Here is a 15862-nt window from a genome sequence, read left to right on the forward strand (position 1 = left end):
CGATGTGGCCTCACAAATTATCACGACCAAAACAACCGTGAAAATAGTTGGATCTACATTGCTGCTCAATCACAGCTGACTGATAAATGTTTTTCATTAGCAAAGTTGATGGTGGTGGTGTGCGTGTCTGTGTGACTGAAAGACAGAGAGGGAGAGCGAGCGACAGAATTTCCGTTATAACCTTCATTTTATGGTCGCACAGTTTGAGCACTCAGGTCGCATCAGAGCATCGGGCCGTATAGTGTGAGACCTGCATCGTGACCTACGAACTTCTAACCCCTGCGAGTCAATCGTGCAGTTTGAGCGGGAGCTGAATAACGCGACTGAAAAAAATTGCACAGTGTATGCCCAGCTTAATGTTGAGGTGGACACTAAATGTTGACTTGTGCTTTAGAACCATGTCTGCCACAAAACAAACGTGAAACACATCATTTTGCGTAACTTGTGTTTGTAAATGCTATTTATCACACGGGAGAAATGCCATAACTCCATGAGATAACTTAATCTGATGCTCTATAGTCTACAATTGTTGTGTTGTAAGTCTTGTGTGAGACTCACATGGAAACTCTTCCATCCTTGAGTCCACAAATAAAATAAAGAAATAGAACAAAAACTGAGCATTTATGTTACCTTTCGAAATATGTTTGACGAAGGAGGTGGTCCCTCTGGACACTCCACTGACAAAGGCTCCAGGCCCACGTGTCAAACCCTCATATGGGAGGCGGAAAAAGTCGGATACGCCGTTACCGATGCTCCGCACCAAGCTGGCAGGACTGCCCAGGATCTCCAGAGACCCCACAACCCAGCCTGAGAGAGACACAGTGTGCAGCATGGTTACATTTGTGTAGAGCAACACTACAGCACTGCATCCTATGTGTGACGATCTGAACTAAAACAGGATATTTATCCATATTCTCATGGGTCATCCTCGTTGCACTGCATTCTGAGAAGTCCCAAAAACTCCACTTCCTCAAGGCTATGAAACATTTTAGCAGTCACAAACCACCTTCATGCAGAACAGCCTGGACTGAAAGCAAACGCTTAAATAAACTCAACTTTAACTGTGTTATTTTTGGAGTGAGTCTCATTACTCAGAATGAACATATTTTATATTTTCATGTACGATAAAAAGAAGTTTTGTATTCAACAGATATTAAAAACATTTTAGACACTCGCTCTTAGGAGGAACATTCTTCACACGTGCTCTGTGGATAAAGTGTCCTGTGTTTGCCAAAAGCAATTTAGAGTGGGAGGCTCTCTCAATCACAACAAGTCACAGAGTAACTTACAAAGTATTTCACATCATGATTAGATTTTTAAGAGTTCTTATCTCAGTAACACACACACAGAGACACACACGCATGCACGCAAACTCTTGCATGAAATCACACGTGTGACACAGCACAGGATTTACAGCCTCCTACTATCTCACCTCTCTCATTAAACCATAGAGTCCCCTTCAGATGGCACGGCTCATTGATATTTATGCACTGACAACTCCATCACAAAAATCAAATAGTCATTTCTCAGGACGCCGGGCCCCGCTCGGCTCTTATTCTCTGTCAATTTGCACTTGAATGATGGACTCTAATGGTAGGAAACCTACTCTAGTGGGGCCTCGTGGTTGATTCGGCTTTATATGGTTTCCCAGTTGTGGTTTTGGTAAAGCATAAAGTCCTGACAGGAGCTGATGTTTACAGGCCTGAGTCATGCCTTTAAACACACGCGTGCTAGAGTGTATGCAAAGATGGTCCTTATTGTCCATAAGGCTTTGTATGTGCACGGATTTACACATGTGGGCGCATGTCTGATCATAGCGCTGCACATCCTCATGTTAATCAGTCCCAGAATGCAATGTTTCCTGGAGCCCGGGTCTTTATGATGACTCAGGAAGAGGAGAAGGCGGTAGGGTGACGTGTTGAAATACGAGCAGAAATGAAGGTTCTAACGAGAGACAGCGGGAAGGAAGCGTCTGGCCAGAATGGTGATTTCTGATGTGGAAATGACTGGCTTAAATCAGACCATGTGTGGAGGCTTTGACTAGACAGGAGGACAGCACAGGAGAGAGGTATGGAGCTCTTACGGGGCCTGATAAGTCAGCCTTAGACACGGTGACCGCTAAAGGATTAACCAAAACATACTGCCAACAAACTGGGTGTGAACCGTGAGTTATTGGTCAAAACTTATGATACACCACTGAATAATGACAATGACAGAACACAAGTCGTTCTCAGGCCACTGGTGATTCAGGTTTTGCTTCCTGGAGCTCGACAGTTTTCCAGCAGCCCCGGGGTGTATCATTTGAAAGATCAACTGTAGCTGTGCTGAGAAGAAATGGCAGAATTTTCTTACTTCATGCTGAATTCACATTTCATTTGGCAACCGACACCACAAATTGTGACACCAAGCCCATCATAAAGAGAATGTAGGAATAAAGTGCGTCATCTAATGCGAATACAGGTGTTTGAGGGTAAGAGAAGCTTTATAACTTAGTCCTGTCTGCTACCTACCTGCTCGGAAGAGGGCTCCCGCAGCATAGTGCATGGCCAGAGCATGGACGAGCTGTCTGGCTGTAGTGCAGAATGGCCCTCTCTCAAAGAGGGAGAAGGACAGAGGAGTGTGGTCTGAAGCAATGTACAGCTTCAGAGAGGCATGGATACTAACTAGCAGGTTGACAGGTTGGATGGTCAGCTTCTGCAGCTGCACGGGGCGGACCAATGCCTGCGCTGACTGGAGAACCTGGATCACACATCACAGTTATCAAAAGATATAATTCTCAGACATATTCCACATATCGTTCCATTGTAGTTATAAAGATTGTCAGAATGTAGCAACTAAAAGCAGAAATAAAACGATCGTGTCATGAATATCGCACCTGCTCAGGGAGGGTGGAGGTTGCTCCAAGTTCTTTGCTGCACCGGGTCTCTGCAGAGGCAAAAGCATGGGTGGGGATGTAGGTGTGGAACAAAGTCTTGATGTAGTAAACAAAAGTGTCTTCGAGGTAGACTCTGGCAGGCTGGAGCTGGAAGGAGATCTGAAGAAAAAGAACCTATTCTGAGAACGGCTTCTTCACAATTGTTTGAGAGAAAGTAAAGTCATTTGGATATAGATTATGCTGATCTCTTACAAGCTGTGACAGCTGCTGAAATGCTTTTAAGCATGATTTTTTTGGCCTCCAGTAAAAATGAAATCATACGTCAGGTAAGTTACGACAATGTGTTGGAAGGGAGAGTGCGGTTAGCAAACAAAAATGCACATCAAGAGATGGGAACTAATCGAACCTCCTCCACCGTGCATCTGTCCCCAGCCAGCGTCAGCCTCATCTGCAGAAAACAGGAGCGTTTGAACTCATTCATTGCTTCAAGGGACTCAGTGGGGTTGGCATCACGGCTCCACAGACTCCCAGGTTCAACTCCCCCTCTCTGATCTTGGCACAGCAGCACAGGGAAGTGGAAACTTGCCCGGTTATACAACTGGTTGTCCAATTGCAGACTGGAGCACCACACCTCGATGAGAGATGAGTCACACAGCAGAGCTGGGATGGCTGCTGTACCCAGAGAGGGGTCAACGGCTAGCTCCGGGGGCAGGGAGATAGGCGTGGGAGCCAGGCTTAGGAGTAGCTTGGTTAATGTGAGTCTCAGGAGCTCCACCGAACTGGTGGGACTGGTGATATCATCACTTAGCACCATGCTGGCCTCACTCAGGAGGATGCAAACAGACAGTGTGGACGACCTGAAAACAAAACAGAAATATTAACCAAAAAGATCAACAGGAAGAACAGAAACTATTAAAAATATATGGTATTTACAAATGAAAATATAGCAACAGTTAAAGTAGCCATAAAATGATTTGTCATTTCTTCGGTACAGTCAGGAAACTTTTCCAGGCTGTGATTATTTGTAAAGGATAATAAGGGACCATCTACCAGAGCACTTTAACAAAGATCATTGTCTGAGGTAATTTGTTTACATTTACCTAACATGTGATTATATTAATATCCTGTTTTGCCAAAAATGACAAAGCAGCTTGCATGTGTTGATGTAATGGAATAAAGCTGTAATGCTATGTTCTACTGTACAACTAACTACGCTCATGACAACACTAGAAGCTTTTATTGCCCTCCTGTGGTGAAAACGATGCCTGTTTCTTCATGTTTTGAGTACTGCATGAAAACATAGCTGTTAACAGTAATCATAAAGCAAATGGAAGTGAACACAGTAATAGGCACAGGGGTAGATAGCTTGAGGTTAGGAACAACAACATGCATGCTTGATTTCTCGTGGCTCAATTATGTAGGGAACATAAATCGACAACAATAAAACCACTGCCTGTGCACGCATACCTGCTGTGTTGGTTGATTACAGTGTCCACGCTGCCCTCTGGTGCCAGAGACAGAACCAGGGTGCCTTTCTCATAGGTCACGTCTATGTAGAGACAGCCGAAGCCTGGCAGGAACACCACCTGAACAGCAGCAGAAAACTAATGACTAGACATTATTCGTCACACGATACTTTGAAGAAGAACTTTTACACAGTTCTAGCTCATGTCAGTGTGTGTGTTTCAGAAGTTACACGTGTCTGACTTTAACCTATGCCACTCCAGGTTCAGAGTCATCAGACAGTCATGTGAAGAAAGGAAGCAGATCACTGCTGAACGCTTGGCTAAGCAGTCATAACAAGTCTAGCCTTTGACTTCTCACCCCTACCACACAGGTCAGACTTCACAGTAACCAGAGATACAGAGCCTCAACCACCCCACCCCCGCCAACCCACAGCTGCCTAGACACAACAGTAAACATTACACATACTGCTCCTTAACATTTTGCTAACCCTACTTTACTACCCCAAACCAGACTGAAAATTCTTACCCTGGATCACCATTTAACCCCAGAACACGCACAAAACGAAAAACTAATGTTGCGTGAAGAAGGTTCAGACATACCTCTAAAACCCGATTTTCATTTGTAATGGATCAGCCACACAAGCCAATTGTTAACTTGTTTTCCTAATGCGAAGCTAATTTAAAAGAAAAATAAGTGAAAACCTGGGTGCTTGTATTTTATCATCATCATCAGTCACAAGACTGTGACAGGGCTAATCTTCATTACCAGCAAAACATAATGAACTCTGGCTCCATCTAGCTGCTGCTGAGGTTTTGTTATCACTGACATCTGTGGTGTTAGGAAAGGTGTTTCTGTGTGTTTAGGTCAAAAGTTCAGATTGGTCTATCACTAGGAGGAGGGATGACTTAAGTGGTACATTTCTTCAATTACTACTCTTTTACCTGAGTGCCAGGGCAGTTGATATCTATGGGGTCTGTCCAGTCGGTGGTGCTGTGGTCCGAGGTGTTTTTCAGCAGCAATGTGGGCAGCATCTCTTTCTGCTTGCACTCTGGGAAACTGGAAAAGTGGTAACAGAGTTCATGGTGCAGGGAACAGTTAGCAGGCAGAGCACGACAGTACACCTCAGTCCTTGGAGTTTCTGTGAAACAAAAGAGAGGAAAAAAAATGTGCAAGAGAAAAATTGTGAGTTTAACCACAGAGGAGAGGTTTCCAGTGTACCCAGAAGGTGCCCTGCTTACCTTTGACATTTTCCTTTAAAAGCAGTGGGATAGGACACTTGTTGTGGATTAGCATGCGGGGACAAGGGTCTTCATTAAGGGTGATGTATGTCACTCCAAGGTGCTCCTGATAGGTCAGGACTATTGCTCTGCACGAAAAAATAACATGAATAAGGTAAAAGGACAATTTGAAGAAATTGTTTGGATCGGCACAAAACTGAATACAAGTTTCATGAAGTCATCCTTTTCTAGGAAATCTTGCTGACAGACAAATGGACAGACCGACAAATCACATCTATGATGTACCTCCACCTCAGCTCTGGCCATAACAGGGGAATAAACCCATAAATAAACTGTCTCCAGACAGCTCACATCCCAGCCCTTTCTAACCACACGCAGATAAGCAGTCACACACCCGTCAACACGTCAAACGTCACATTATTGCAATGTCCATTTGCAAATCTCTAAATGCATCTAGGGGCAGAGCCTTAACTGAACCCAGGCAATGCATCATCACTGTGTGTGCGTGTCCATGTTTGTATTTGTGTTTATATCTGTGTGTCTGACTACACATACAATTATGCACAAATGAAGAAAATGAACTAAAGCTGGCCAGTTTTATCACCAAGTCATACGGGTGTATCCGTAAAAAACGAAATTGTCCATTTATGAGCTATTTATCACCAAGTGTATATATCACTGTGTGTTCAGTCCCTGAAAGCCATCCAACCAGCTATCTAAATGGGCTACACTAGATTAAAAGAAGAGAAAAACAACACGAAATTCAGATGGATGAATTGCACAAGAGCAGCTGATAAACTGACAGTGGAAATGTTGAGGGGATTTCTCCTCCTGCTTCATCATCAGTGTGTAACAAAGTGTGACTAGCTGCAGTGTCTCCTCTCTTTATGTCTAGTGCCAGCTGGGGTTCGGTGCCCAGCTCTAAATGGACTGTCACGGCCAGAAAACCGCAAATGTTCTGCTTCACCCACCTGCTGCTCAGGCCACCCCCTGAGTCTGGTTCCCTGGGAACAGATAAACTCTGCCTGGGGAAGTCTTGCCGGATGGGAGCGGGAAGGCTCCATGCTGCAGATCCAACACCGGCGTCAGGCCTTGGAAACAAGCTGAAGAGCATGTGTCTGAGTGGCAAAGGGAACTCCACCATTCCCTGGACGCTGGTTTGGAGGAGGTCCCAGCATGGCACTGAGCACGGTTTGGCTTGGGATGAATTCTCAGGGGGAAGAAGTGTGAACGTGGCCGTCTCTGGTATCTCACAGATCTGGGAAGAGTACATAATATAAATATTATAAAAAGGCAGTTGAGAGGAGAGAAAAAGGAAAATAAATCATGGTAAGAATATAAATAAATGACAGATGAAGGGGGAAAAACGAAAGAGACAAAAAGAGAGGGCAAGGTGACATGAGCAAATGAGAATAAAGAGGAGAAATGGTCAAACATGTGATCAGAAAACAGGATATGAGATGGGACATGAAGGCCAAGAAGAAAAGAAAGCCAGAGAGCAAAGAAGATGCAAGTGATTACAACAAAAGATACATGGTAAAACCACATTGTTATTCTACTCTATTCTTTCTCCCACTGAGCTTAGAGCTAAATTGGTAGCAGAGAAGCCCTGCTGTGCTGGCTTAACAGCCAGTGAGCAGTGTGTAGTATAGGACTACAGGGATTAGGCTCTAAGCATGATGAATAGACAAACTAGAAAGGCATTCCTAGCCTTGTTTGCGGTCTGTGTTATTGTTAAGCCCATCGCCCGCTCTTTAGTTTCTTAAGCTCTTTTTTTAAAAGGTTTTTCAGTCAATTAGTGGCAACTGGCAAGCTTTGCCATCCTTCCATAAGGGGATCTGAAAGCTTGTTAAATGACATCACAACATTGTTGCCCTCTTTAGGGACAAGCAGCAGATGAAAGCAGGAAGGAAACCTGCATCCAATTCTGGGTGTTTGTCTAATGTCCCTATGAAGTGCCATTGCCACATGGTGAGAACGGCAGAGGGAGAGAGGGGGCTGGGGGAAGGTTTGGGACATGATCTGATGGAAAACGGCTTGCAACATCCCAGGGTATGTGTGCTGGGGTAGACACACTGCGTTTGCAATGTGCATGGGGAATAAAATGTATGTTTGAAGCTTCAGGAACTTGAGCAGGCAGACAGGAGAGACATGACGCAGGGCCATAAGCACACAAATGCCACAAGGATAGAAAGTAGCATTGTGAAATGAAACTCTGAGTAAGAGCTAACAGTTGAGGACGTGGCCAGGTGTTGTGATGTATGATGAATTGTCTAAAAATATACTGAATCTGCATTGCTGTGTTTCACATTTTAACATTTGCCAAAATTCTCAGCTCATTAAGTCAAAGAAGATAAACCGAATTCAGAGAAACCTTCATTCCCTCCCTGTGACAGGAAAAAGCATTCAAATTACCTGGTCATCAGCTGCCAGTGCGTGGTCACTCAGCAGGGGCCTGTAGTGTATAGTGTAAGGAGTGTTGTTGACAAGAATTGTCCTGTCCTCTATCTGCAAGATCTGGATGCCATGTCTCACCACAGATGACACACAGAACTGACACAGCTACGGAGGGAAGAACAGGCAATAAGCTGTCAGCGATAAATGATTAAAGAAAGTAACAACGTTGCTTCTTGTGAGATCTGTAAGTCATCATGTGGTCACGATGACGACAAATGGTGAATAGATGGCAGGATGGATCCATGCTGTCAACGCTCCATATTCTGTGCCTATGCAGAGATTGAGACTCATCAGACAGGGAAACGTGTTTAAACGTAGCCTTATTTTACAGTTCTCAGGATGGAGCAGCACTGCGTGTGCTTTTCTGTTGATGTCTTTTACCTGCTTCCAATGTCAAGGAGGTGTGTTCAGAGATGCACATGTTTTTTGTCTTTCTAATTTCACCATTTCCTCCAACTTTGTTATTTTTTCTCAGGATGTTGCTAAACACTGGCTGCTTTTTCTTTTTCACATAATTCTCTGTAAACCCACTGGTGGCTGTTTGAGGAAATCCAAGTGCATCAGCAGTTTCTGAAAAACCAGTTCACCTGGCATCAATTCTAAGTCACTTAAATGACCTGTCTTCTAGACTCTGATGCTTGGTTTCAACTTCAGCAGATCCACTTGACCGTGTCTACACAGTGAATTTCTGCTATGTGATTGGCTGATTAGACATTTGTTTCAAAGAGTATTTAAACATGTGTATCTATTGAATTAGCCGGTGAGTTCTCATGCTGGTAGGAGCTCTGTTGACTTGGGAAATATATTACAATTATTTCTTCAAGAATTATGTATTCTTTTCCACTTGCCTCCCTAATAATTCATCAGAACTTTTTGATTCAAACCACATTATGGCTTTGTAAAAAAAGAAAGAAAGAAAAGAAAAAACCACAATGTAATTCAATAACTGGCAGAAAATAAATAAACCTAAGATATATGGACAAAACCCCCAAATTAAAAACATTTCTTGACAAATAAGCCTAAACTTCACTTCAGTTTTAACAAACTATTTCACTTTCCCAGTGAGCGACTGTATATTAAAAAAGCTTTGAAGTTTCCCTCACCTTCTGTTTACCAGGGAAGGCTCCCAGTGTGATGTCTGCTTCAACATATCCCTCCTCATCCAGAGTGACCACCTCTGAGCTTGAGCCCTCCTTCCACCGAGGAGAAGTTAGGTCATGAACTAGTTTCAGGGCTGTAGACTTGTGGACAGTGTTAGTTTGGGCCCAGTAGATACCAATCTGGAATGCTTCCTGGATTGCAATGAACAGGAGTTCAGGTTAGAGAATGATAACAAGAGACGGAGAATGAAGGAAGCAAATTTGAAGCTGTGACTTCTCTCCAAAAAGCTCAACTTAGTGCTCCTGTATATCAATTCATACAGTCCTCGCAAAGTACTGTATGAATTCATTACTAGTAACCTCAGTGCTCCACACTGATTGTTCATCTGGCTCTGGAGCATACTGATGATCAAAACACCAGCCTTCTCCTATTAAACCAATCCGGTGTGAGAGTTGCAGCTGCAACTGTCTTCTCTCGACGTGTCGCTCCATGATAAATAGGAGGTTGCTATGGAAACAACGATGTATTTGTTTCTATTTCACAGGCTATTACACATTTACAACTTTTTATTTTGTTTCCTCGTGCTGAACCATATTAGGTCTTGTTCTTTGATACACTGCCTTCCCGCTTAGCGCTGGGTTTCTGACAGAGAAATGTGCGTATGTGTGTGTTACGTTCCAAAGGGGGAAAACCATCTGCAGGCTGTTCTTTCTGATCTCAGAAGCCAGTGAGAATGCATGCCTGCAGTATACGGTGACAGAGCTTGGCCGCAGTTAAAGACTTAGGCAGGGAATATTGTTGTAATGCAGCTCTGGTGAATGATCTCAGGTTTTGTGCTTATTAGTCGAGACTGAAGTGAGAAAAGAGCTGGTTCCATAATAATGGCTTTAATGCCACAAAAAGACATCCATGTCCTGATGTCAAAATATATATTTGCTGAATTATTACGACTATTGTCATGATGTCACAAAGACGTTGGCAAGTACAATACAGTCTATTAATGTCTTTCAAAATAAGAATGAGTTTTACTGGAAATGTACTTTGAAGAAAATAAGAAATAAATGAAAGTTTGAGACTTTGTTTTGGACTCTTACTGATCTTTAAGGCTATGATACAAATCAAGGCCTGGAGACTGGAAGATGAACATTAACTGGTAGCTACAGGATGAAAAATATGCAACTAAATACAGAATTTGTGGAATATAAGGAGATTTTTAGGGACTTGGGCCATTTTTATCTTTTGTAGCTTTGAGTGTTTAAACAACTCCCATATACATTTACATACTCCCATATGCATACAATGATCTTGTCGCACTCTACCTTGAAGTTGGGCGGTACAATGACCTTGCCGGCTGGTATCTGCAGTACGATGGTCTCTCCCTCAAAAAGCCAGAGATCCCATTGGGAATCATTGGCCAGTAAGGCCCAGGGAAGCAGCTCCACCAGGAGCGTGTTTAGACCAGGTTTCCAGCAGGAGAGCTTCACCTGCATAGGACTGTCCCATTGTGCAAGAGGCTCGAGCACTGACCTGTTGGAAGAGAACACATAAATCACTCCAGCAGAATCCCAGTATGGAGAAGTTGATTTGAGGAAAATGATCACTTGAGTTGAAGGTTTGCATCATTTTACACTAAAGTATTTTAAGCACTGCTGCACCGTATAAGAATTAAATGTCTCACCCTTTCAGTCTTAATAATCAACTTTATCAAAACACTCCATAAAAATGGAAACCTTACATGGTTTAAATTTGGCAAATCTGACATATGCTGGGCAGCTTCCAAGGCTCCTGCTATTTTTAGACAGTTTGCTGGTTGTCTCATTCTAACCACTTCAACTGTGCTTATAATCAGTGATTGTGTGCACTGACTGTGATGTCACCATAGATCTCAAATTTGAGCAGAGAACAAACAGGTCCAACATTTGTGTGAAGGGTTAAGGTGTGAGGTGAGGAGCGATACAGAGAGCAAGCTCGTCATTTTTCCCCAGCGTTGATCGGGTTGTGTATTATGAATTCGACCCCCGGCTGAGACTATCGATGCAGAGCTGTAGCGCACTGAAGTGTCTGAGGAAGAACGTTCAGAGAAAATGATCTGGACTCGGAGTGGCAGCTCAGGTGAACGTTAAGCTGCAGGATCGCCATTTTGAGACATGGACGGAGTACCAGCACCCACTGCAGCTGCTCAAGTGCTGAGAGACATTCCTCTCAGTTCCACTGAGAGATCTAAAAATAGCAGCTTTGCTGAAAACAGTCCAGTGGTGTATGAGTCACTGACCTCGAACGTGAGATACGCCAAATTGAAATCTTGAAAGGCTTTTGATTTTTTTTGTTCTTGTTCTCAGAACTTTTTGATCACACCTCGTGCTGACCAATAATGTACTGACAGCAGTCACACAGGCTAAACAAATACACAGACAGAAGTGGTCTGCAAACAAGTTATGCAATACAAACAGATCCAGAGAACAGTTGACAAGACATTTGGGATCACACATGGGCATGTTGAGACACAGACAAACAGGCAGACAGACAGACTCATTTTTCCACTAATTCACTGACACGGCACTCATTTCATGGTAATCATCATCTTGTGAGCCCTAAACAGTGCTGAGTGCCAGAAGAGAACCAAACAAACTCAGACTTACTCTGAAGTTCAAAGCCATCAAAGGCGAACCAGTCTTCTCTCTCCCACAAGGCCGCCTGGACTCTGCTCAACCTACCAACCTGTCAGCTCAAACTTCTCACAAACCCAAAGACTGACTGCAGTGAAATGGGACCAAAAACACTGGGAACAGCTTTTCTTTACCATTTACTGGTGTTTATGGTAGTGTGTGTGTGGTTAAATGCACCACTGACCTTGCGGATGGGGACAAAAAAGTGCAAGGCTCATAAATCATACTGGAGAGATCACAAAACTGTAATGGAAAATAATGTGCTCAGCAGCTTTAGTCTAACCCCAGTGATTCTGGAGATTAGGGTTTTAAAAGTGTGAATTTTGAGAGGCTGCTGCTCTCAAAACCCGTACACATAGCAGCTCGAGTACACCACAAAAAGAGGGTGTTTTTTTAAAATGATTACGGAGGTGCCCCACTGCCTTTAAAAACCCAACAAAGAGAATAAAAAGAAACATTTACCACTTTAAACTTCCTTTGCCCTTTTAAGGCACAATATTTACACACTGCCTGCCAAGGAGCTTGCTTGGTGTTGGTCTGGTTTCTTGACTGTGCCAGGAAGACCGAGTACTATTTCCAAACAGCAAACTCTATCACTATTATCAGCATTAAAGAATAATATACAAATTAAACTGTGGCTTTAGCTTTCTGTCCAAGTTTTGAGTGTGTTTAAAGACAGCAATCAGAGCTATTAATCCTAATGACATCCCCCTTTTCCCTCAACATTTTTCCCGATGCTCCTTCAGAGCAGCAACTTCACAGATTAGACAAACTGCCGCTTTCTATGATGGGAAGTGAGCTTTGGCCTTGGACTTTGTCTCTCAGGAAAAATAGAGAGGCCCGATTCAAAGAGAAACCCAACACCCGATACCAGCCCTCCACACAGACGCAGTGTGTGACATTTAAAGGTGAGCGATGTGTACGGTGGTGTAAGTGCAACACAATGGTATAAGTGTGTATACACACATGTGCATAGCAACAATCTGTGTGTGTGTGTTTGCATATGTATCAAGTGTAGGGAAACCAAGGCAACCGTAAGCAGACATATGGCCCACATGTCCAGCAGATCCGCTGGGACTCTTTGTAACTTGGAGCCTGTGGGAGAGCATGTGGCTGCGTCTCCTACTGCTGCTATCAAGATGATTCCCAGAATGACATTTGTAGACATATTCCCATGTGTGTCCTGCCTGACACTATACGTAAACTCATCCACAAGTGCAGGCATACACATACAAGTGTATATACGATGCATGCTCTGCAGAGATGGGCCAAGCCATAACCAAATGCAAGACCCTCTCACTTGTGTGAGAAAGTGGGACTGTGACAGGATGACAGCCTTAATCTCCGGTCTGTGGGGACAGCAGTGGTATTGCTGCTAATGTCTGATGCATGGCTCTGCATTGTCTTTGCAGTTAACCGTTTTATTATGAGAACAAAGAGGGAGCAATAAAAAGAAGCTTCTTTCAATAAAGGCTCGCTTGCACAACTCTCTGCTTTGAGGAGGAATGCTGTAAGAAGCTAAGCATTAGAAAAATAACACAGTGGTGGGCTGCGTATTATGAAACTTTAAATTTAATGCTAGCCACAAAAGAGCCATGACAGGGATGAAAACGAGTTATTGATGCTACTTATTAAAAAGATCACGAGGTGTCTTAATGAACAGAAAGAAAACAGTTTTTAAGTAGAGAATGAAAAAAAACCATCTGCCAGTAAAGAAATATTCACAGCACTTTGTACCCTTGCAAACACATATCCCACATCAAATCTGCCAGGCGGTGCAATGCAAAGAGTACCTGTCAGCGTCTTTGATGACATAAGGCCATGGAGGCTCATTGCTTCTCTTTGGCCCATAGAAATCAGCCAAGATGTTTTCTGGGTTGTCCTCGTTTCCAGTCTTATTCAGTATCTGCTTGATTAGGCTGGTGGAGATGGGCACAGCGCAGTGCGAAGCATCTTCATCTTCCCTAAAAAGAGAAAGCACAAACATAAAATCATTACAATTTCCTCAAACAGAGTGTGACTGTGACGTGTGTTCATCGAGAAAGTAGACACCCTAGATTTGATAAGAGACATGAGACAACTCAAAGATTAGGAGATATCAAGTTCAGTGAAAGTGTGATAAAAGTAAATAAATAAAGGCACTGCCTGTGACACAAAATCATTTTTTCCCAGCAAATCTGGCTTGGCAGTATGTTATTTTACACCAGAAACAATTCAAATATACTTTATTTCACTATAAAACAAGACATCCTTTGACAACATCTGACTACTCCCATTGTTCTTTTCGATGCAATTAAAGTGACCCATAGCTACACTCCACTTTTGCCCTGAAACCTTGAAGCGGGTTCAATCTGCCTTTTGTTATGGACTCCTCTTCATGACATGCAGTCTTGTCTTACAAACACTAACTCATAAGGATCAGAGAAAAAAAGCTAAATGGCAGTAAATAACCCCACTGAATACCTAGGTCCCAGACACTGGTCAATTATGGCTTTGCAACAACAAGAGAAAGAAATCCAACAGTTTAATAACTTCTTCTCTTTATCTGGGCAGCATCCAGTTCCACTTGGCCAAAGCAAAGCAGCCCCTTACCCCAGAGCAGTAGTTTATTAATAGAGCCCATTGTGCTATAAAGGGAACACAGGGGCTATTGCTTATGGATCTAGGGCAAGACAGACGAGAGGGACAAGGTGTTGACGGGAAGCTTCTCATCCAGAGCAGTTCCTGAGGGGGAAAACTGGAAGAGGCTTCTGATTGTAACTCTTGATCTTCTAATGTGGTGGCCAGAACGAGGAGAGCAGGAGTTCTGGTTAAGACTTGTCTGTGTCTCTTGTGCGGAGACCACAGCTCTGTTCTCTACCTCGTCCATTAAAGCCCACAACTATGCGTAATTACAGGAAGGAAAGATGAGCTGTTGACCAGCGAACAGACTGGATGTGTCCTAGGGGTTTGGGGTCGGGGGGAAGGGGGGCCTTGTGTGCATCTGTACGAAATGTGTGTATGTTTACAATTGTGGCTTGTAGTGTGTGCTTATGAGAACGGAGAGGGATGAGGGATGGATTGAGCTGCGGGGGACAGGAGAGGAGAGTATGCAAGTTTGTGCGGTTTGAAACGGTTTAGGCAGCGGACGGATCGTAAACACGAGGAGCATTGTGGTTGCAATCTAGAAAGACAAGACACTTAGTTCTTTCTGAGCTTGCTTTTTGTACAACTGAAAAGGATTTATCTTCAACAGCAGGGGCCAAATACATTCCCAGTCACTGTACAGCCACTGCGGTTCCTTTATGGCAGCTGAAATCAAAACAAACTTTGTGACTAGATATCTAAACACAACAGTTACAGCAAAAAAAAAAAAAAAAAATCTCTCAGGGAGAGTCAATTACACTCAACGTTTACTCTGTTTATTCAGATCACCACCACTTGCTACCAAAAGGTTGACCCCCCCACCCCCACTTAGCACCCCCCCCTTATGTATTTGCATAAAACAACTTAAATTACATTTGGAAAGATAACAAATATAGTAGAAGCAACAACAAAACAATATGTGCATGTGGTAGCTATTTCCCTTGGGGCCACACACACTGAAACATAAACACTTCTGTTACTGAACGACACCATGCGCCAAAACACATGCCATGTACATATATATATGACATGAAATGAGGTGTAGTGGTGATGCTAGATAAAACATATAAAATACAAATGAATTTCTTAGCATTTCTTTGATGGACTTGGCTACAATGATAAATTGCACAGTTATTGGTTTCTTACACAGAGGCTATGGGAAATATGTGCAAACACATAAGGACAAACTGGGGCGTAGCAATGATGTATGTGACAGCCTCTGCCCATGATGAAGTGGCATCTGTCACACTTACACTGGCACATTTCTAACCAAGACAATGACAGGCACGGACCACACACAGACACTGGGCTAGTGCGCATACATTTTTTACCTCACACAAACGTAGACATAAAAAAGTATTATTTCTACACACACAAACTACTGGAAAAAAACTGCTTTGCTGGGGCTTTATCTAAATGAGGTGTAACGATGG

General features: G+C 43.2%; 1 protein-coding gene across 3 annotated transcripts in view; it reads right to left on the reverse strand.

Annotated features, from left to right (window-relative positions):
* Positions 1-15862, reverse strand: part of vps13b (vacuolar protein sorting 13 homolog B) — a 297453-nt gene that overhangs the window by 7403 nt on the left and 274188 nt on the right. For all 3 annotated transcript variants that reach the window (XM_087847951.1, XM_087847953.1, XM_087847952.1), the window contains exons 51-62: positions 13598-13768; positions 10458-10665; positions 9141-9329; positions 7996-8142; positions 6552-6838; positions 5581-5708; positions 5284-5480; positions 4343-4461; positions 3282-3732; positions 2876-3034; positions 2511-2739; positions 631-807 (exon numbers count right to left, since the gene is read on the reverse strand). In XM_087847951.1, coding sequence (XP_087704077.1) covers positions 631-807; positions 2511-2739; positions 2876-3034; positions 3282-3732; positions 4343-4461; positions 5284-5480; positions 5581-5708; positions 6552-6838; positions 7996-8142; positions 9141-9329; positions 10458-10665; positions 13598-13768 — 2462 coding nt within the window. The remainder of the gene's footprint in view (positions 1-630; positions 808-2510; positions 2740-2875; positions 3035-3281; positions 3733-4342; positions 4462-5283; positions 5481-5580; positions 5709-6551; positions 6839-7995; positions 8143-9140; positions 9330-10457; positions 10666-13597; positions 13769-15862) is intronic.

This window comes from Neolamprologus brichardi, chromosome 11 (genome assembly GCF_056152115.1).
Source record: "Neolamprologus brichardi isolate AB-2024 chromosome 11, ASM5615211v1, whole genome shotgun sequence".
Taxonomy (NCBI): domain Eukaryota; kingdom Metazoa; phylum Chordata; class Actinopteri; order Cichliformes; family Cichlidae; genus Neolamprologus; species Neolamprologus brichardi.